Source organism: Haplochromis burtoni, unplaced genomic scaffold (genome assembly GCF_018398535.1).
Source record: "Haplochromis burtoni strain Fernald_Lab_line unplaced genomic scaffold, NCSU_Asbu1 Contig_46, whole genome shotgun sequence".
Taxonomy (NCBI): domain Eukaryota; kingdom Metazoa; phylum Chordata; class Actinopteri; order Cichliformes; family Cichlidae; genus Haplochromis; species Haplochromis burtoni.
The window spans coordinates 1,131,674-1,153,920 of NW_024582407.1; the positions used below are offsets into that span (position 1 = coordinate 1,131,674).

At 38.8% G+C, this 22,247-nt stretch overlaps 1 protein-coding gene across 3 annotated transcripts in view; it reads right to left on the reverse strand.

Moving 5' to 3' along the window:
• Nucleotides 1-21,447, reverse strand: part of LOC102308412 (inactive phospholipase D5) — a 68,577-nt gene extending 47,130 nt beyond the window's left edge. Inside the window, exons 1-2 of one of the 3 annotated variants that reach the window (XM_005930570.3) lie at nucleotides 21,171-21,447; nucleotides 20,656-20,865 (exon numbers count right to left, since the gene is read on the reverse strand). In XM_005930570.3, coding sequence (XP_005930632.1) covers nucleotides 20,656-20,826 — 171 coding nt within the window. In that variant the 5' untranslated portion in view covers nucleotides 20,827-20,865; nucleotides 21,171-21,447. Of the gene's footprint in view, nucleotides 1-6,579; nucleotides 7,321-20,655 lie in introns of those variants that run through there. The other 2 variants (XM_005930569.3, XM_005930571.3) reach the window with 2 other exon arrangements.
• Between the last annotated feature and the right edge of the window lie 800 nt (nucleotides 21,448-22,247).

Below are 22,247 nucleotides of genomic sequence, written 5' to 3' on the forward strand. Positions count from 1 at the left end.
AGTGCCTCTTCACCTCACTGTGCAATACCTTTTGTGCAATACTTTTGTAAATAGTCAACGGTGCAATAGACTCAATACTTGAAATGTGCAATTCACTTGTATTTTTATTTTTATTCCTATTTATTCTATTTATCCCCTTCGTATATTTTATTTATATTGTCTCTGTATTTATATATATGTGTGCGTGTATAACTCTGTAACTTCTGTTGGTGCTGTGCTTTTTTGGAAATTGAATTTCCCAGAGGAACCCACCCGAGGGATTAATAAAGTTCTATCTAATCTAATCTAATTATCCTTATTGCTGTTTTAGAGAGGAGCGGTGCTTCAAAGGATAGTTGCAGATTTCTGTCAGAATCTGCAGATTATACAGTACAAATAAAATGTTAACGTTTCTCCAACGTTGTCTTCCCAGCAGTTTCACCGGATGGCCAGGAAGCGTTCGCGATGTCTTCTCGGGCGCTTCTCCGGTGCTAATAATTAGCGTCTGTCTTGTGTCATTGACGTAAAAGACGGATTTAATGCGACATGACCGTTCAAACAGCAGTCGCTTTCTAAAACGTCAGATATGTATCGGATTCAGTACAACATACGAAAGTGACCCAGATCGGATTTGAAATTATCGGATTTGTGCTGTTCACACTGTCATACCATGATCGGATATGGGTCGCATAGGGTCAAAAAAATCGGATTTGATGCGCTTTTGCCTGCAGTGTGAACGTAGCCTAATATTCTTATGCTTCTTTCTGCTCCTTTTTGAACATGAAAGTTATTTGGAGTTTTGGTTGCTCGTTTTCCTTTAGAATTTCATTCTAAAATCATATGAGAGTTTATTCACTATGCATCAGTCCAACAGGGATATATCAACTTCAACTAAAGTTTCACTAGCTCTGGGTAGCAGTAGCTAAGAGGGGCTAATATAAGTTCCCCCTTAGTATTTTTTAATAGTAGCTTACAGACAGGTTCATATTAACTAACAGAGGCAACTGCAGAAAACAAAGGCTAGCAGTAGCTAACCGAAGCTAACGGTGGCTAACATCAGCTAATAGCAGCTAAAAGAGGCTAAGAGCGGCCCTGCGACAGACTGGCGACCTGTCCAGGGTGTACCCTGCCTCTCGCCCTATGACAGCTGGGATAGGCCCCCCGCCACCCTGAAAAGGATAAGCGGAAGCGTATGGATGGATGGATGGAAGAGGCTAAGAGCCACAAAAAAATAGCAGCACAGAATGCACAGAAAGAAGAATAACAGCACTGGAAAGGGACTTCCTCAAACACTCACCTGACTGTAACTTTAACTTCATCATGCTAATGCCATGTTCATTTTTCTCTTTTTATCATTTGAGGAAAAAGGCAAGCAAGTTAGACCCATTAAAGACTTAAAAAAATCCATACTCTTCGATAGGTGCACGAAAAGAACACATCTTCTTTAACAAATTGATCATCCCTCTGCAGGCTGTGTCACCCTTAGTTGACTGAAGTGAAGTAGTGACAGGAACTTAATGAGAACTAATGCAGACTGACTGTGTCACCTGTGAAAGAGATGGGTTTCCACAACTGGACTGTCTTAGACAAATCAAGGACAAAGTGTGGGTAGTGACTGCACGTAGGAGCAGTGAATAAACACACAAAATGCTGTTGTATTATTACTTTAGTGAAATTTAATCTGGATTACATTTTCCTCTAAGCTATGTAATGAATTAATACTGTAACAATGTACCAATTTATAAAAACAGCAGGGCACAGAAATGTAAATATATGAAACAAAGAGTCAGCGTCCTCTCCTCTCCTCCAGGTTCATTCATTATTAATGGTTTGTTAAATCTCATTTTCTCTTTCTCTCTGACAAGATCTTGTAATGTTCTAAGAGGTGTTATATGCTTTGTCTTGTTAAACCCTTGTTAGTGCAGTGTTAGTGATGAATGATGTGTCAATCGGAATCAGTGAAGGGCAGAAGTGAGGGGACCTGATGTTGTCAACCCACAAGGCCAACACCATGAATTTGGTCATTCTCCCCTGATTACCACACATACCACCAACCCTTCAGAACAACCTTGAATCTGAAATAAATTAAAGTGGGTACAACACTGTAAACTTGTGCAGAGCCAGCTGTAGTTTTAAAGGGGATTCAGTAGGTAGAGCTACACAGGCCAACTCCTCAATAATGTGGTCTAGTGTAGATCATGCTTTATATCAGTGCATTACTGTTAGATAGCAATCCACCTTTTCATACACAACTAAATGAAAGTCTTCTTTCAACTCCTAGGGGAAATGATTGACACAAAACAGGGGATTTAAATCGTCTTACGGACAAGTCCCAGACAGCTTTCAACTCTATACAACTAAAATCCATCTATCTGTACCAGAGGTGGTGCAAACAAGGTTACTGAGTATATCAATATGACATTTCAAAATGTAGCTTTTAAAGCAGAAATGTAGCTTTGAAATGGCAAAGGCTAACAAATTGTTTGAGGAATGCAACCCTGCCAAAAATCATAACAGAAACCAAAAAAATTAATTAGACCTTATGCAGAAAAAAGAAAAATTGTATTTAAAATTAGAATGAGATTGCGGATACAAGTGGCAGAAATGGGCTGGCCTCTCCCTTAGAGGTAGGGTGAGAAGGTTGGCCATCCGGGCGGGGCTCAGAGTAGAGCCGCTGCGCCTCCACATCGAAGGGAGCCAGTTGAGGTGGTTCAGGCATCTGACAAGGATGCCTCCTGGGAGCCTCCTGGGTGAGGTGTTCCGGGCATGTCCCACATGGAGGAGGCCCCGGGGCAGACCCAGGACACACTGGAGAGATTATATCTCTCGGCTGGCCTGGGAACGCCTTGGTGTTCCCCCGGACAAGCTGGAGGAGGTGGCTGGGGAGAGGGAGGTGTGGGCTTCTCTGCTTAGGCTGGTGCCCCTACGACCCGGCCCCAAATAAGCAAAAAAATATAGATGGATATTTAAAATTACTAAAAGCACAGTTTAGTCTAAAAGGAAAAAAAAATAAACCCACCCACAAAAAGATTTTTTGTCAAATGTGAACAATGTCAACACAAAATTAGAAAAAAAGGAAAGAAAAATCTCTACAAACAAACCGAAAATCAAATCCCCTTTCACGCTATTCACACTAGTATTGAAGTAATAAGTCATGCAGGTCTGTCTACTGATGAAACTGATGCTAAATTACTTTAAAAATGCTTAAGAATGAATAGTGAAGACACCACAAACTGTAGCTCTATAGGCATCTTCTGCAGTTTTATTTTTTCAGCTTTTTATCCTTTTTATTCCATCTGCGATTATATAATCAACTAAGCGTACTCAGTATGCAGGTAGCAACCTCAGGGCTGTCCTAAGGTGACATCTGCAGAAGAGACATCATATTAGAACGAGATTCATTAATCTATTCACGCGTGTTCTCCACACTTACGCCTCTACAATACTAAACGTGTTCATTATCCCAATTAACTGCAACAGAATAACCACTCTGAGAGTGCATAGTGCTAAATATGTGACATTAATTCAGTAACAGAAAATGCTTGAAGCATTATGAGAGCTTGCCCAGATGATATAATATTGACTGGTTTTCTAAGAAAGAAACATTTACAGTATGTATACGAACTGCTTTATTCTATCTTTTTAACAATTAGAACAAAATAACTAAGAATAAGAAACTGATGGAAAGATCATTTTCCAATTTCTTATAGTTTTTCTTTCTTGAGGTAACCATGGTTTTGAACTGAATTCACTGACACTGAGGATACTGCAGCATGAGGACAGAGAAGCAAGGTTACAACAGTCCAAATAAGGATGCTATTCATATATTGACTGTGACAGAAATTACAGTTAGATGTACTAAATGCATACATAGCATAACTATGTTGTTTCATTATCCCAATAATGCATACAGCATTTCTAGACTGAAGCCTACCCCACTTCCTTTGCCACAGTTGTTCCAGAAAAATCCTTCTTTATGTAGAGAGAGTATTAATCTGGCTTTTTAGTATTAGTGTGCACCTTGTTAGCTAGATCTACCAATTACTGTTTCTCACTGACAATCGCAACACGTATTGCCAGAGAGGGGAAGACTGCGCGCAGGCAAAATGCAGTAAATCAGACCGCTTTAATCCTGAAGTACGACTAATCGAACCTCTAACCTTTAATGGACACATTCTTCTTCACAAAATGAGATCAGGCCAGACTGACCTGTCTTTGGAGAGATATCACTCACAGATAAATCACTGGCTGTTCTGTTTTGGCTAGAATTCAGGAGGTAGTAGTTTGGTTGCCATGGATACCAGTTCAGGTGTTTGGGGGCTCTACTGTCTGTTGGTGCTTTGTACACCATGGTCTGATGGCTTCTGGGTCTGTTTGTATGAGTCCCTGTGAATGTGTGTCTGTGTTTCCAGCATATTGATGCTGTCTGTGAGCAGAATTAATTTTTTTTCTTTTCATGGCGCATTTATTTCTGTAATCATATTTTCCTCTTCTCTTCTCTTCTCTTCTCATTTCCCCCCCCTGCCCTCCTTTGCCATCACCACCTCTCTTCTTCTTCTTCTTCTTCTTCTTCTTCTTCTTCTTCTTCTTCTTCTTCTTCTTCTTCTTCTTCTTCTTCTTCTTCTTCTTCTTCTTCCCCATAGATATATACAGAGTGTAGTAGGCCAGACTTGGCCAGTCCAATTTGGCCCAGCAGCCCACTTGTCAGCCTGTGCTATGTGTACCCAGGCTGAAAGACTGATGGCACCAGGAGACAAAGAGAATCAGAGATAGAGAGGAAGGATCAGGGACATAGAGTACTGGTATAGAACATTCCTATAAAGATCCTGGGAAAATTTATAGTTGTCAAAGGTTCACACACATGATATAAAATTTCAGTAAACCACAAAAAGAGGACAGCCTGATATCTGTATGGGTCTGAGTCATGCTCTGTGCGCTAATCAGTGAATCACGGCCAGTGAGAGCTGACCAGCAGTTCACAGTGAGGTAAGCCTGGACAAGATTAGTCTGGCTGTCCTCCTCCAGCATTCTTTGATTTTATTTGCACTGTGATGAAATCTGCTTTGTAATTCAAACTTGTGTATTCAGTAAACAGGATATTTTGATGTTTAGGGAACGGTGTTATTATGTATCAGGGTTTCTATTGGATGCTTTACCTGCTGACTTTTGTTGGAGAGTCACTTTAATAGGTTACCCATAACTGAGGTCTGAGACATAATAAAAGATAACTTTATTGTACACTAAATGCTAAAAATGTAAAAAATATTTAAAAAAAACAAACATTAACAAACATTTTTATGTTAATGCATGTTAAAAAAAAAAGAAATATTCAGCACAACTGTCTGCCAGCATTTACTGTAAGCCTGTTAATAATAAATTAAGTATGTCCCGCAATATCGACTAATAACTATTTCCCATAAACAAATAATTGTAAATCGCTACATTTGTAGCCAGTATTATAATCTGAATTCATAAGCATTCCATTAGCAATATTTCCTAATACATAGATGTCATGAGTCATAATGAGTCATAATGCATGCAAGATTAATATGCAGATCAAAAAACATTCGTTGGCATTGAGTAATGTCATTGTGTGTGTTTTTATTATTAGTTTATGTGCCAGGCAATACAATTGTGAATGTAGTCCTGTAGCTTTGTAGCTGTAGCTAAATGAGGGCTAATCTTATCATCCAACTGACCTAAAAATTGTATGTATATAAAAAAAATACATCAATTACTTTCTGTGATTCTAATTAGGCATGAAAGAAAAAATGTGAAAGCGTCCTAATATACAGGGTTAAAACATTTTTCTTTTCTTTTTTCTTTTTTTTTTTTTTTTTTACCACATTTTGTTTTTACTGCATCATCACCATCCACTCAGTATGAATGCACCTACAAAAGCCCACCTTGTTACCTCAAAATCTCCAGTGCTTGAAAAGAAGGCAACAGGACTTCTTTATATTTCTGAACCCAAAGACTACCGTGACATGGATGACCGTACACAGATTTGCCTCAAAATATAATAAGATTCGTATAAAGAATAACAGAGAAATGCAGAAAATCACATTGAGTTTATGGATAAAGTAATGAAAGGCACTTATAAACCCATTTTCCACTGATTGCCAAAGACAGCAGTGGATAAAATAGTCACAAGACCAAGTCAATACAGCACCTTGTATCTAGGTCTAAGTGTGAATGAGTATGCACAGTTCCAAAGCATGGATGACTTCACATTACATGCAATATTTCAAGATATTTTCTGACCTACTTCCTATAAACAAAGATCAGAGAAGAGTATAAAGTAAAGGCAAAGTACAATATCCCACAGCACCACTATCCTTGATGGCTACACCCTATATTCAAGACTTGATCTTCATACTCTAAGAAAACAAAAAACAGAAAAAAACACTTGCTGCCAAAGAACAATCAGAGCACTTGACACTAACAAAGAGACATATGACTTTCTCATGCAGCACACAGGTTGCACCAGATAGATAGATAGATAGATAGATAGATAGATAGATAGATAGATAGATAGAACCACTCACTCGCTCACTCACTCCTGCTTAGATTAAACAAATTTTATAGTAGAGAGCCCACCTTCATGACGCATCCCTCTGTTTGTTAGTCCACTCGGAAACACATGTGCTCTTCCGGATGTGCGAGACGAAAGAGACAGAAAGAGTATGTGTCCGTGTGTGTGAGCTGCAAAATCCGCTGCTTCCTCTCTTCCCTGGGAGTCACAGGGGAGGAGAGTCCATCCCTCTCGGCAGAGAAAATGTATGTGTTGGCGTTTGTAAGTGCACGTGCATATGTGTGTGAAAGAGAATGAAAGAGAGGGAAAGCGCTGCTCCTCCTATCCTCTCCTACAACTGCATGAATGAAAACATAAAAGGACACACCTCTATCTGTCTATCTATATATAGATCTATCTATCTGTTGAGCTATCTGTCTTCTAGCTTCCTTCTTCACTTTTCTTTCTCTATCCTTCCCTCCTCTCATCCCACCATATCGCATGTTTGCTCACCTCCTTCTCACTCTCCTGCTCCCTCCCCTGCGCTGTCTCACCACCCTCTCGCTCTCTAATAGAAAGCTCAAATTTCTCCACTCTTCCATACAGACCCACAAAACAGGGAGGGAATAGAGAATAAATAGATGTTCGGACTCTCCTCTCTTTTCACTGTACATCCACTTGCCTCTCCTGCTTATATTGTCTCACCTTACCCTGCATATTGCGATAGTGAGCTCCTCCACTCTTTCTTTTCTGTGAATAATCTGATTTTTCAGGTCTATTGATTTTAATACTAATCCAGTTTGTTCAGATATTAAAACAGAATTGCAATACATGATGGAATTGCAGAGGCACAGCATGAAACAAAGTGCAGGCAGTGAGCCTAGTGAAACACAGCCAATGCAACTAAATTGCATTGATTCAATACATCTCAGTGCAGTTTAGTTCATTGACTGCAAGCAGAGATATGACAAAGTAATGCTATTTTACACTTCTTAGTATGCAAAAGCAATACATCGGCAGCACATTGTAATGCAGAGCAGATCCTGTTCAGATGCAGGGTATAGATAGTAAATCTTTTAAAGTCTGTCTGCCCTGCAGCTGTGTGCTGACAGAAAAAAGCCAACAGGGGGTGCTAGTACGCTTTTTAAGTTGGCGATCATCGCAGTGCAGCAGGCATAAGAAAATAAGAGACAAAGAGAAACAGGGCTTTGTGATTAGAGCTAAATAGAAGATCAACTATCAGACAATTTCTGTCTCTGCCATATAGATGGAGGATTAAACAATAAATAGATGATCAGGCTCTCCTCCTCTTCTTCCTTTCCTGCTTATCCCTCCTTAGTAACAGCTCACATTTCTGGGATTTTTCCTGCGATAGATGGGAGTATATATTTTAAGGTCTAGAATCTATCAGACATCAATTGTTAAACTTACCATAGACTGAAATAAAAACAAACAAACAAGAAAATGGCCAAACAGTCGGAAGGTATGTGAAACCATTTTTAAAACAATGAGAACAGCCCAGCAGAGAATGGAGCAGAAAACACTAGAGTCAATTTTTCTTTGTTAAAGCCCTTACAAATACCTTTGTGTCTTTTATGGTCCACCTGCAGCTAGCTATCCGATAGCTTTACTGCCCATAAAAAAACACTGTTACAGTACCCAGTCTTGTGAAAGGCTACAATGATGATCGTTAGCTGAAACTCATAAAAGCTTAAAATCCGTATTATTAGACATGTTCTTGATTATTTAAATGGAAGATGACAAGACTTGAGAGTCATATAAAAAGTAAACACAGCACAAATCCCAACAGTATATTAAGCAGCAGAGAGTATGCAGAGATTAATGTCCAGCCACCTGACATGGACTTTCAGTCCTCAAACCTGGTCAAAAAACAAACAAACAACAAGGACAGTTCTTCCCTAGGAAATGGAAGCTACCTGCGTAGTGACTACAGCCCACTGAAACTGTTATTTGTTTGACGGACAAGCAATATTTATTCCTTTTTGATCGAGTGCCTACAAAGGTGATAAAAACCATATCATTCACTACAGTCATTCAAGACTCTTTCTGTTCGAGTGTAGTATTTCAAGCACATCTCCCCCAGGGACTGGTGCTGAATTGCTACAGAACCATCACCGAGAGCATCCTCACAAACATGATCATGACGCGGTACTAAAGCTGCTAAAGCAGCCGAGCGGATGACCTACACCGTGTGGTGAAGATTGCATACTAAACGAGCTCCCACAACTGGAAGATGTCTACACCACTCTTCTGAGGAAGTAGACGAGCAGCATCATTTCAGACACGTCACACCCCCGTTACCCTTTGTTTCAACTTTTGCCATCAGGCCGATGATACAGATGAATACAATACTCATGCAAACAGACTAAGGAACAGCTTTTCTCCCCACCCAACCACCCATATGCTATAATAACTTGCACTGACAATAGCTCTTCAGCACTACAATTGCACCCCATATAATCTCCCCCTCAGGAGTATCCATCCATCAATCCATTCTCCTCTGCTTATCCAACTCAGAGTTGTGCGGGGCTAGAGTCTACCCCAGCTGCCACGGGGCTGAAGCAGGGCATAGGAAAGGCTGCCAGTCTGCTGCAGGGCTTACGCAGACAATGATTCACATTCACATTCACATCTGTGGGCATTTTAGTATAACCAGTTAAACCCACAAACTGCATACCTTTGGACTGTAGGAGCAATCCAGATTACCCAGAGGGAACCCACTCAGTCACAGTCCACACAGGAGACACCCACTCACACTCATGTTCACACCTATGGTCAATATTCATGTTGCCTCAAATGGTATTTGCATGATAAAGTCACTTTTATAAGATTCCTTGTCTTAAGTATAAAAACAGTACAATGACCCGAATGGCAGCAAGTGCAACATCACTCCAGATTATTATTATTATTTTTTTAACCAAGAGAAAATCAATTAAACACTTGTTTATGACTAGTCAGCGTACAGTGTAACTGTAGCACATATAAAGAAGCATGAGAAAGTTTATTTGCACAAGCCTTTACGTCTTTTAAAAGCAGCAAATTAGGTGTTTTTAGTTTCCTGCTTCCTGTCCTCTGTATCCAGGCAGCCTTCTTGACTAAACCAAAAGTAAGTGTTTCTCGGAGGAAATGACCGAGAACTTGTTTGACGTAAACTCTCAGATTCAACCACTTATGAAAGAGTGAGAATGTGCAATTATAGGTGGCAAATTATTGTTTAATTTGGGATAATTGTTGTTTAAATTCCTTAAATAGCTTGTTTAAATACAGAGAAACCACTGAAGTGCAACCAATCTCAGATATAAAGCATTTACCTCATCTGCCCTTCTGCAGGATAAAGGATGCATGTGCTGTTTGGAAGCTCTAAAAGATATGTAATCTGTAGTTGATCAGTTTTCCAAATGTTTCAATAGTACTGTATAACAGTAGCTTTACTTGCCTCTGAAATGTCTATATGTGTCTTTGTGTTCCACAGCAGGAACATATTAATCTCAAAGGGGGTCATCACAGCAGCAAAGCACACCTTAAACAATATTTTAACGACACAATAGTTATAGAAATGCTGATCCGTGTTCCATTAAATACATTCTCACAGTTTCAGGATCTGTCAGTTTTTCTTCACGGACAAAAATAATTAGAGCATCTGTCACAAGCATCACTGATGCAGTATCAGCACTCAGCGGTGCCATCCATCTGCTGAAGTTGGTGTGTTTTTGTGTTTTGGATGCACTGCAGAACTGTGAGTTTCAAGCTGACTTGGCACTGCGCACAACAAAAAAATCAAGGGAGACTTTGTTTGGCTTTGTCTAGATTGACAGTTTTATGTCAGATTCAGGTCATTTCACATCCAGCCTTTCGGTATCAGCTCCGGATTTCCTTTGCCACACTCCATGAAGAGGTCAAGTTGCGTCTCTCTTGTTAGTGTCAGCTAGCTGACAATGTGATGCCGGCTGCGTGTGCAGCAAGAGGAAGCTGCTGCATTGGTTTTATCACTCACTACTCTCCTATATATTGCTGGTATATCACAGCTGCACTCTGATATGAAATGGTAAAATGGCCTGTATTTGTATAGCGCTTTTCTACTCCCTAAGGACCCCAAAGCGCTTTACACAACCAGTCATCTACCCATTCACACACTGGTGATGGTGTAGCCACAGCCACCCTGGGGCGCACTGACAGAGGCGAGGCTGCCGGACACTGGCGCCACCAAGCCCTCTGACCACTACTTGAGTACCACGTAAACGTGATACTCAAGTAGTGCAATTAGATCTGGCACTGTCCCACAAATTAGGAACACATGACAGAAATTCCAGCAGGGGGCAGTCACTTTACAGCAACTCAGAAATAAGGTCAACATGAATTTCATCAGCAAAGGAACATAAGTTGCCACGACTACACGACTTCAATGCAACTTTAATGCACAGTTTCATTCATCATCATTACTAAAGCATATCTAACAGCTTTTCTCACGCTAGTCATTTTTTTTCAAGTTTTCTTTAATAAAACTTGAAATTCTTGAGGCAATAAACGTACCTGAAAAGAATTACTTAGTGCATGGATCTTTCTATGCATATTTGCAAGCTATTAGAAGCTGCTTCCATCATTTATATGCAGTCTGTGTTTTTAAACATTATAGATGTGGCCATAGACAGTTCATCTCTCTTATGCACATTAATGTGTGGTTGTATTATTTTGATTGATTAATTATCGAAATGTGTGCAAAACCCTAAAACTTTTTAAAAGATTTGTTACATTAATATAAACAGTAGCTTACTGTATTTGTTGCAGGCAACATAAAAGTTTAAATAACACACAGCTCCAAGTGGGACTGGATTAAAAAAATGAAGATATATAGCCCGAGGAGGTTTGAAAACTCAGAATTTCAGATAAATCAAAGAATTATCAAGAAAGTGAATAACGCATAGAGCTAATGCACTCCATACATTCATGTATATGTTTTGAACAAATTTGCAGGGTTGCAGGTATAAATTTACCATAGTTTTGATGAGAAGAAAAGTTCTAAAGCTGGAATATAACACGAGCAGCAGTTCTGTTACTCCAACACTAAGAATCTCTTTATTATCAGTGTAGTCAAAGCAAGCATCCAATAAACGAATCCCTTCTGGCATATACAAAGATATTGCACTTGAGTAGTTTCATGAGCTGTAACCACTCTTATCTCTGCTCTGCTGTATTGAAATTTCCTGAAGCATGAGAGTTTACTGAGCCTCCAGCATTTGAACTATAAGAGCTATGAAGTGTTTGCCAGTGAAATTAAACAGAAAACATTTCTAGAAATCAGTGGAGTCGAGGGGGATAAAAAGAGCATCAAATTAGATTATGAAATGTCAACATGAAAGCTTTCTTTTTAATCTACATTGTGAGCTACAACAGACCAGCAGAGCTTCTCTCTTAAGAGATCTAGAGATGATGGCACAAAGGTTTTATAGAAGGCTTAAATCCTTCTGGACGTTTAATATAATGTGGATTCCACAATTCAGTGAGGGCTCTGTACTCATGTAACACTTTCACAGCTGAAATAATTTAGCTTTGTGGTACAGAAACAGAGTCTAATGAGTTTCAGCTAATTGCCTAATTAGTTCAATTCATGAAAAAGCATGATTATGGCTTCCAGTGTATCTTCCCCATTACTCTGTCTCGGCAGGTGGTTGTGAGGGGGTAGTTGTGTATGTGTAACAGGGTTGGGCAAAAATGGCTAACATACATGTAACCGGGATTATGTATTCAGATTACAAAATCATAAGTAAATCATCTAACCAGATTACCATCAAATTTGATTTTAGTAATCTTGTTAGAGATTCTTTCCATCTTTCAAATCTGGGGAAAAAATAAATTATACAGCCTTTTTTCCATGATAAGGAATGCTATTGATTTACTTATTTACTAATTTAGTCAGTCACTTCCCCTTCACAGATATGCACTCCATTGTCTGTGCCAAGGGCAGTTTGTCAAACAAAGAATAACAACAGGCAAAGACCTCAAAAGACCTCTTCTGACTTTGAAGACGGCAAAATCTTTTTTATGATGTCCCTGAGTGCACTATCACATTATTCAAGGCCTGAATTGATTCAGCAGTAAATCCTAAATATATAACATATATCATTATAAATACTGAAGGTCTTTTTGCAGTATTACAAAGTTGAGAAAAAATCTTATGTATTAAAAATTTTGATGTAATGTGTATTTATTAACCAATTATATTTCAAAGCAATCAGAGACAATTTTGTGATTAAAGAGAAAGAGGAAACACGCTGACTTTTGAGATGCCATAAAACAAAGAGAAAAAAGGAATGAAAATAAGAAAGCTAGTTAAACTAAAGGAGATTTAAAGCTCACATGTAGAAAACTGACAGCCAGCATGCCTCAAACTGTCAGGTCCTGAAGAGATGTTTAATTAATTAGAATTGAAACAGATGGTATTCATTATCATGGTGCCGTATATAGATCACACACCTGGAAACTGACAGTCTGATGCATGCAGTGGGCCAAAATGTTATAGCTCCAATCCTTTGAATTAAAAATCTACATCAATTTACACAATGAAGTTTTCATATTAGGTGATAGCTCCCCCTACTGTTCCTGTAGGCTACAAACTATGCCAGAACTCGCAGCATCACTAAGGATCAAAATTTAATTTAAAGGGTTTAGAAAAGAAATCAACAGCAAATACAAAAGTCATGTGATTCACAAAGAAAATCAAATAAGCATCTATCCAATCAGAAAGCAGTCGAAGTAAACTAAATGAACGAGGCAGGACTATACGACAGAATAGTGAATTAAGGGTATACGTGTGTGAGTGTATGAATGTGTGTGTGTATGTGTACCCAGCCAGATTTGTGTTAATTCAACCACTCATGAAAGAGTGCGAATGAGCAATTATAGGTAGTAAATTATTGTTTTAATTTGGGATAATTATTGTTTACATACCTTAAATAGCTTGTTTAAATACAGAGAAACCACTGAAATACAACCAGCCATCAACACAACCAAAGTAAACAAGGAATGCTACCCGTTTAGGAAAATAAATATCTAGTTCCTAGAAACACCTACTTTATAATGTGAGAAGTGATTAACATGCAAGAAATCTACTGTGGATCTACCCACTGCGCTGACCTCTTGTGCATAGGAGCAGCTGAAAGTAGCTTTAATTGAATTTCTTTCAAGGTTTGTTATGGTAGCATCTCAAGTTTAATTATGGACTATATAGAACTATGTTGTGTCAGTTATGTTTATACAGTAGTTGCAGCCTTATACAGTTTAGCTGTAAACAGGCAAGAGGTAAACTTTAACTAAGCATGAAGCCTCCACACAAGGTCAAGTTGATGCTGAAGTGAAATCAGGATGAACTCATGCCAAGCTGTTAAAAAGGAGCCAAGAACCCCGAGCATCAATTTTAATTGGTACTGGGTATTGAACACAGTGAAGAGTGTTGGTGATTGATGATAGTAAGCTTCTGGCCAAAGGTATCTACATAAAGTTTGAATACAACAACAACTCTCACAGATATAAAGACATCTGTCTTCTTGCCTTCATTTCTGCTGATCTTTAGGTAGGAAAATAATCCCAATGTAAATCTTCCTTAACTTTGATCAGCACTTGCAGCAGTTTAAATGTGTTGTCTTTTATTTCATTGGCTTCTCTTTGCTGTTTATCTTCCATCCACTACATAATGAGAGTATTCTGTCTATAATCAAACACCTTTAATCAACCGGTCAACATTTTTACTTAAAATGTAATGTGGCTGCTTGACAGGGGGAAAGTGGATTGGTGATTTTTTTGTTGTTGTTGTTGTTGTAAACAATTAGACTGGAACATCTTACTGAAAGATCAAAGCCTTCGAGCAGCATTATGAAGAGGCTGCTTCATGGTTGAATTTGAACGGCAAAGAAACAGTTTCAGCACAAACTTCAAGATGAGTCTTTTCCCCTGCTGTCAGACAAAACTCACCAATTAAAAATAAAAGGAATCCAGAATTCTGAAAACATGTCCATCTCGAACTGAAAAAGTAAGGTCTCATTGCTTTGAAGGCAGAGACAATTGCCCGAGGTCATCACCAAGTAATGGGGATGAACGCATGAGACAACAGCATTAATGAGGCTGCACTTTCTCCACGGAGAGCAACCTTTTATCTGAGCGTGGTTAAGGACTGAAAGTGATGACAAGAAATCTTTTAGGATCGCCTAAAGGAGGCAGATATGCTCCTGTGTCCTAATGATTCATTACTGTGTTTTTGTGAATGTATTTATGTCTGTTACATAAATTGCTAACTGTTTCTAAAGCACAAGTTTTTGTTTAAAAAGAAGGTGCTGTAGAATTTAGCAATACACCATTACTGAGCAGTAGGAAATGACAACAGACATTGATTGGGTCAGAAATAGCATGAAACAGAAGAGCTGGTGTGGAGGGTGGGTTGCAAAGCAGCTTGCAGAAGCAGCAGCACAAATGTAAAATGTTTCCCAACAGGACTTCCAGGTGAGCTTGATTCTGTGACATGCTTGAACTAACATTATGCTCAGTTTTATACACCAAGATTATTATTTCTTTTAAATTAATCATATTTTTTTTTAAAAAAAAGTTAATTCTCCTCAGTTTTGACCACAGGTTTAGTGTCTCTGCATTTAGTATCTGAAATGTATATAAACAGTTCCACCTTGCAAGGCAATGGAAATAATAGGTTTTACTCTGGTTTCCTTCAAGTGCTTAAAATAAATGTATTAGAACACCGTTCTTAAGAACAAGAAAATACAAATGTTTTAAAAAATGAGTCAAAACATCTTTAACTAAAAGACTAAACTTCAAATTACATTTTAAAATTACAAAATTACATAAACTAAAAGTTGCTGAATTCTCATTTTTATACTCAAATTTGAGCCTGGACTCTGGACTCTCTAAGAAGTCAGATCAAGCATAAGTTTTAACTATTAAAACATTTTTTTTCTGTTAGTGACATGCAAGTAAGTGTAATTTGGCATCTTAATAAACAAATGAAATAAAAATGTAAAAGTGATTTTTGGTAATTAAAAATATTGGTGATTTAGAACAGCTGTGGCAGATCGTTACACTGGGTGGTGGTCTAATAAATTAGTTAAGCAGTATAAATGTTTCACATATATAACTTTATTTATTATGTATTAAATCTGGAGGTTTATCATAAATAATCATAAGTTGTTATTCACTTCATAGACAGCTTCTCAAATTGATTTCCAGAAATTTTCACACAGTTAAAAATATTTCTACCTTGTCACTACATCTACATTTCCCCCTTCCAGGGTGAACTTGTGTTACAGATGGACGTGTCAAAACCTGAGTGTAATCTTCCTACCCCTCATTCTTCAACCGATTAACAGCATCATTCATCACTTCCAGATAAAAAAGTTCATCATAAGATATATGTCTAATAATATTTCATACTTTGACTAATGTGCACTGAGAAATCAATCCAACTTTCTTATTCATTTGAGGCAAATAAATATTTTCCCTGAGTTTCATCATCTTCACTCGCCCAGCCCACAAAAATAGCAAATGAGAGGGATAGGAAAAAAAAGAAAGAAATAAACATAATAATGTCACAATCTGCAGGCAGCAGACCGTGTGGAGCGGAGAGTGAGGACCCAAATGCAGACAACGTAGGCAGCAATGAACTTTAACAAAAGGCGAGCCATTTATTCAGGCTGATTGTCAAAACAGAACGAAATAAGAAAACCAAAATGAATGACGAACTAATCATGAAAGCCTGGAAAAGTAGAAACATGGAAACACAGGGGTAGGTGAAGAGGGGCTTTGGCAAAGGATGGAGGAAAACAGAGACAATATAGACACCGAGGGATGATGAGGGAAGTGGAAACACATGGAAACACCGCAGGAACAAATTTCCACATAACGAGACAGGGAGAGCAAAACTGAACACAATGCACATGAGACAAGTAGCACACATACCAAGACTCAGACAAGGACATGGCTTGACACCAGGATGGGGATAAACAAACATGGGAGCGCATGACAGACAGGGGAGACAAAGATGAACACACAGACAGAACACAGAGGCATGACTGGGGTACAAAAGAGAGGGCGAGAGACACAGAGGGCAACAAACATGGAAACATGGCAGACCTAACATGGACAACGCTAAGGACAAAACATAAAGGTGAGTGTAAGAACACAGGAGGAGAACACTAAAGAACGAAACACAGAGACAAGACTAAGAGAATGGGACAATAAGCTGATGACCCTAAAGTGACTAAACAGGAAAACCCAACATAATAACATCCAGAAATCAGCTTAATATTCTAAGGCTATGTTCACACTGCAGGCGAAAGCGCATCAAATCCGACTTTTTTGACCCTATGTGACCCATATCCGATCATGGTATGACAGTGTGAACGGCACAAATCCGATATTTTCCAATCCGATCTGGGTCACTTTCGTATGTGGTACTGAATCCGATACATATCTGATGTTTTAGAAAGCGACTGCTGTTTGAATGGTCATCTCGCATTAAATCTGTCTTTTACGTCAATGACACAAGACATACGCCAATTATCAGCGCAGGAGAAGCGCCCGAGAAGACATCGTGAATGCTTCCTGGCCATCCACTGTAGATGTCAGTGAAGCTGTTTGGAAGACAGCGTTGAGAAACGTGAACATTTTATTTGCACTGTATAATCTGCAGATTCTGACAGAAATCTGCAACTATCCTTTGAAGCACCGCTCCTCTCTAAAACAGCAATAAGAACAATCATTAGACCATATGTAAATAACAAAATAACTTTACAACTTAAAGCTAAATTGGGAAATGTAAAGTCCAAAACAAGTCTTTATATTAAGGGCCATCAGTCAAACAATACCGTTTGGTCTGGGTCTAAACAGAGCGTCTTCTTTTGCGCATGCGGGCCGCTTTGAGGGTTCACACTAGAGCGCGTCTGCTATCACATTTTATTTGTAGTGTGAACAAGCAGACAAAAAAATCAGATTTGAGCATTAAGACCTGCAGTGGGAACGTAGCCTAAGATTAATACTACGATTCAAAAGTCCAAAACACAGAAGGCTGGGTCACCAGCCAAGAACAATAACAAATAAACTTACATAAGAGGCTAGAAGTCCCCTAGGCCCCATATAGTTTGACCAATAACACCACAGATATGGGTCTATACATCAGCACTGCCACTATGAAATTGAAAATGCAATCAGCGTGTGGAGCCAGCTGTACTTTCAGCTGCCAATTCTTAAAATTCCTCCTGGAGGTTTGGCTATCTTTCATTCACAGTTAGCCTCCTGCCCTGGCTCTCAGCTGCTGATTCATCTTCTTTAAGACTGTCTTATGAGCACACAGTGAACACAGAAGATCCAGTAACTGCTGTAAGAGAAACTTTAAATGGCATTTCACCTCCCTAGGTGCAGTGATGTGCACCTGAAACCAGATAGACGAATGAGTGTGACTACAAGGTGCAAAACAGCCACACCTGTCTACTACAACAAGAAACAAAAAATATATGTTTTTCAACTACTTAGTCTATGATTCTGACCTCTTGTATGAAATTCTATGTACTCGTGAAAAAATGCATATAGTCAATCAACAAACAATAGAGGATCTACAAAGCAGAAAGCTGGATAGAGCACCAAGCACCTTCTTCAGCTGATAATCATTCAGATTATTTGCTGAATGATTTGTTTATTTGCATGATTTGTATTTTGTTTGGCAATGTTAGAAATTAAACTACATCAGGATGAGAAGCAAAAGTAGCTCCACTGCGTACTATATCAAGATCCCATCTTTAGTAATGTACTCTTTAAACTTGCATAATTTAATGAAAGCAACCGCAGCAAACTCATCTGTTACAAAATCAATGACTCAGCACAGGCAAGAGGAAAAGAGTAGTGTAAGAGAAAACACATATGCATAGCTACCGAGTAATAACTAAGAGCAAGGTGATGCGCTCGGATGAGCAGTAAAATATGTTCAATGAATTGCATGAGATTGGTCAAATAAGGACAGAAGATGATGTTTAATCCAAATGCAGCACTATCATACTTTCAAAACGTAGCAAGGAATGAAATTTTACCATACATACTGAACTGATCCGTGCTGTTTTGAGGATCGTGCCAAAATGTTCACAGATTTCAGTTATTGTATATGTTTTAAGTGGACTTTTGGACAACTGCAGAATATTCATATTCCAAGTTACAACGTGACCAGGTGAAAACATGAGGCTGTAATCAGTCTTTGATTTCGTAGATTGATGACTTCACTTGGAATGAATAAAAAAACCTTCTTGGAGTTTGAAAATATGCTAAAGATGTGACTTGAATCACATCACTGTGACTGGCACTCTGTGTCCCTAAGGCTCTCAGTATCCAACTTCTTATCTCTCCTTGAACTTACACCACATTTGTCATCGCTGTCAGCAGGAAAACTCTTGCTCTTAAATGTAAAGTCAAGCTCCATCAGTTAAAGAAAATCTCATTATAAAACAATAACGGGTTTGTTCTTGACTCGAATGAGAAATCATATCTGTCAAATGTTGCCAACATATTGTTTACATTAGATGTAGATAGAAAGAGGCAGACTTAATGTTATGCAATTACAGAAAATAAAATCACTGTACACTGTAAAGTTTGCTTTTGTCCTTCAAGCTATAATTTGTTTTGAATAATGCATAGAGTGAATGAGTGTGTGTTTATCTGCATGTCTGCTTGGTAGTGTATTAAAATGCAAAATGTCTTTTCTGTTTTCAGGCTTGACGGCCAACTTGCTGGCCTCTGAGTGCTTTTGTGTGTGCTCTGTCGGCCTGTAAAAACAGACTTACAGCATGCGTGTGCATGTATCTGTGTGATTCAGTGCCTCTGTAGATGTGTGTGGGTGTGCAGAAAGGGGACAGGCTGCTTCATCATTCTAGTTAGTTATGCAGACAGACTTAGCAGCAGTTCTCTGGACGTGGCACTGTTCCCCTCCAGCATCAAATATTCAGCACACACACCTCTTCCATTCCTTTCCTTGACGCTAAATCTCTACACCTGGAAGGCCTTCACAGAATGTTGATTCAGTTTACGTCGGAGCAGCGAGTCTCCTGAGGATGTTTCTAATAGAAACTCCTTTCTAATAGAAAACAAAAGTAACTGTTGAACATCACAAAGGTATAAAAGAAAAGCGTTGCTGCATATAAAGCAAAATTCAGCTTGTTCCTTCACTTACAACACAAAATTCCCCTCAGCATGCAAAATTTAGAAACTTAAGTTGATGTGTTATAGAAGCAGTAGTTTACAGTTGAAGTTGCTCAGCAGATTCATTAATATCAGACCCTTTTCTGTATTCGTTTTTACACAAATTTACATTTGCTATAAGGATACATTTTAATGTAGACCATTGTAACCTACAGTACTGAAAGAGGGCATGGTTAACAAAAAAAGAAGTTACTCAACACAATTTAAAGGTGACATGACAAATATTTTATGAACGTACAGCAGGTCTATATATGTTTTCATAATGAGCATTTCCTTATAATAAACAATCAATTTTCCCTCTGCTTAACTTAAATTCCTTTTGTTGCTAATAACAAAAAACAAAGTAATTAATTTAATTTAGATTTCTATTAATCAGACATAAGGAGCTGCACTTATCCAAATAATTAGAATTCCATCAATAAATTAATTATTTAGTGTTTCAGCTTTGCATTGTATTCTGAATTTTGTCTCTGTATTATGGCCACCAAACAGTCCACTGTCTCAACATTTTATCTCAGATTTATATAAATAGATATTTTTCTGTCCAGTCTCCACAGCAGCCTCTTCTTGTTAACACTCCAGCCCACACCCTACAATCTGGGTGTGCATTCATAGGAAACAGTTTCCACTCAAATATTATCATAATTTAGTGACACCACCCTCATTCTATCAGTCTGTAATAGTTGAACACAAAAAGACATTCATATGTTAAAATTCTTCTCTTCCATTTTATCCCATTTTTGAAATTACATGTTCTGAAAGGCTTAACCAAGGGTCAGAGGGTGAGAACATGTCCCAGTGGATATGAAAAACACAACATGTTTTTAACTATTCTTAAATTCTACTTAAGACTTCACTCTTCTTTCAGCTGTGTCTAATACCTCATCTCCAGTATCAGAACTTACATGCTCCAGTTTATCCCTCCTGCGAAGCCAGACGCTGGCTGAGTAGTCCTGCTGCTGCACGGCTGTTATTACGGAGCTGGTTGGAATCCCGGTGACTGGATAGCCAAAACCTAACCCCTGACACTTTGTGTCCTGGCCACCTACTATCCCGCGTATTCCTCGTAACTCCATGGCTGGTTGGTTGGGCAACTGGTTCAGTGGTCTTCCACTCTTGCCAAAAAAAAAAAATCAATTAGCTTGTTGATCCTCAGCCAATAGGTTAAAACAACTCTTAATTCAGCTGCATCCCGTACACTCAAATTTTAACTCAATTTGCACATGCTGAAAAATAATACACTTATTTCTCTGCAATTATAAAAATGTGAGTTTTTTTTCTTCCAAAGTGGTTTGCTATAAATATTCCGCTCTGGTGGATCCTCTTCTGTCAGTGTCTTTAATGACTTAAACACAAAATCCCAGTTTGAAGCTTTGCATTCCTCAGAATAATCAACAAACAGCTTTCATTCTCACCATACCTCTCTGGTTATAAAATGAGACTGTCCCTGTCTTCAACACTTTTGACAAATGTCCATCGGCTGCAAGAAATCCTCTTTCCAGTGCTTCTCCTTCTCATGATATTGCAGAGATCTTCAGTATTTTCTGATCTGGGTTAGACTGGGTTTGGGCTCTGCCCTCAGCAGACGAGGGACTCCGACAACACTGATCAGGACTTCCACCGATTCAGGCATCCCCCGTGTGAGAGCGTGAGTGTGAGGAACAGGAGAAGGGAGGGGAAGAGGAGGGGTTGAAAAGAACACAGAAAGAGGTAGAAAGAGAGGGGATGGACAGAGTTGAGGTGAAGCTGATTCATAGTCATAGAGGGAGGAAAGACCCCTCTGTAAAGCATACGCCGTTATCAATAGACTCTGACGACAGGAGGAACAGACACATCTGTGTTTATCCAATAAACATTATTCAGCCTTTTTCTTAATCTTAAACCTCTTTTTATCCCTTCAATCCTTTCTCTTTCCACTTGTTTTGGCAATTGCCTCACACTATGAAATATCAGTGTTTTCTTCTTTTAACCTGTCAGCTCTCTCCACTTGTGTCACACTCTTTTGCTGCCTACACCTCCAGTTCTGCATTGTCTTTCTTCATTTTCTTCCCACCGCACACACTTGAGTATTGACAGGTTTTTTTCAGATGTTTATCTTTCCCCTGATTTATGACACATGTACCTCTGACTGCACTCAAACATGCAGACATACGCACGCACAAACATCCCCCTTGGTGCATCACAGCAGAGTGGTGCAGTGAGGCTGCAGTACCTCTCTTTCCTTACCTTTGGTTGTGTCATTGTGCCAGAGAAGCAACAGAGCTTAAAAACTTTAATTGGCATCTGGGTAAACTCATGCATACTGTACTGACACACACACAGACACACACAATCGGTTCTACTTCCAGTTACAGGACATTGCACTCACTTGTATTAATTTCCTTTCAGTTATTCCTGTGTGCTTGTACTGATCAGGGCGATTGTGGCTCAAGAGTTGGCCCGTTGTGTCCTTGGGCAAGACACTTCACCCGTTGCCTACTGGTGGTGGTCAGAGGGT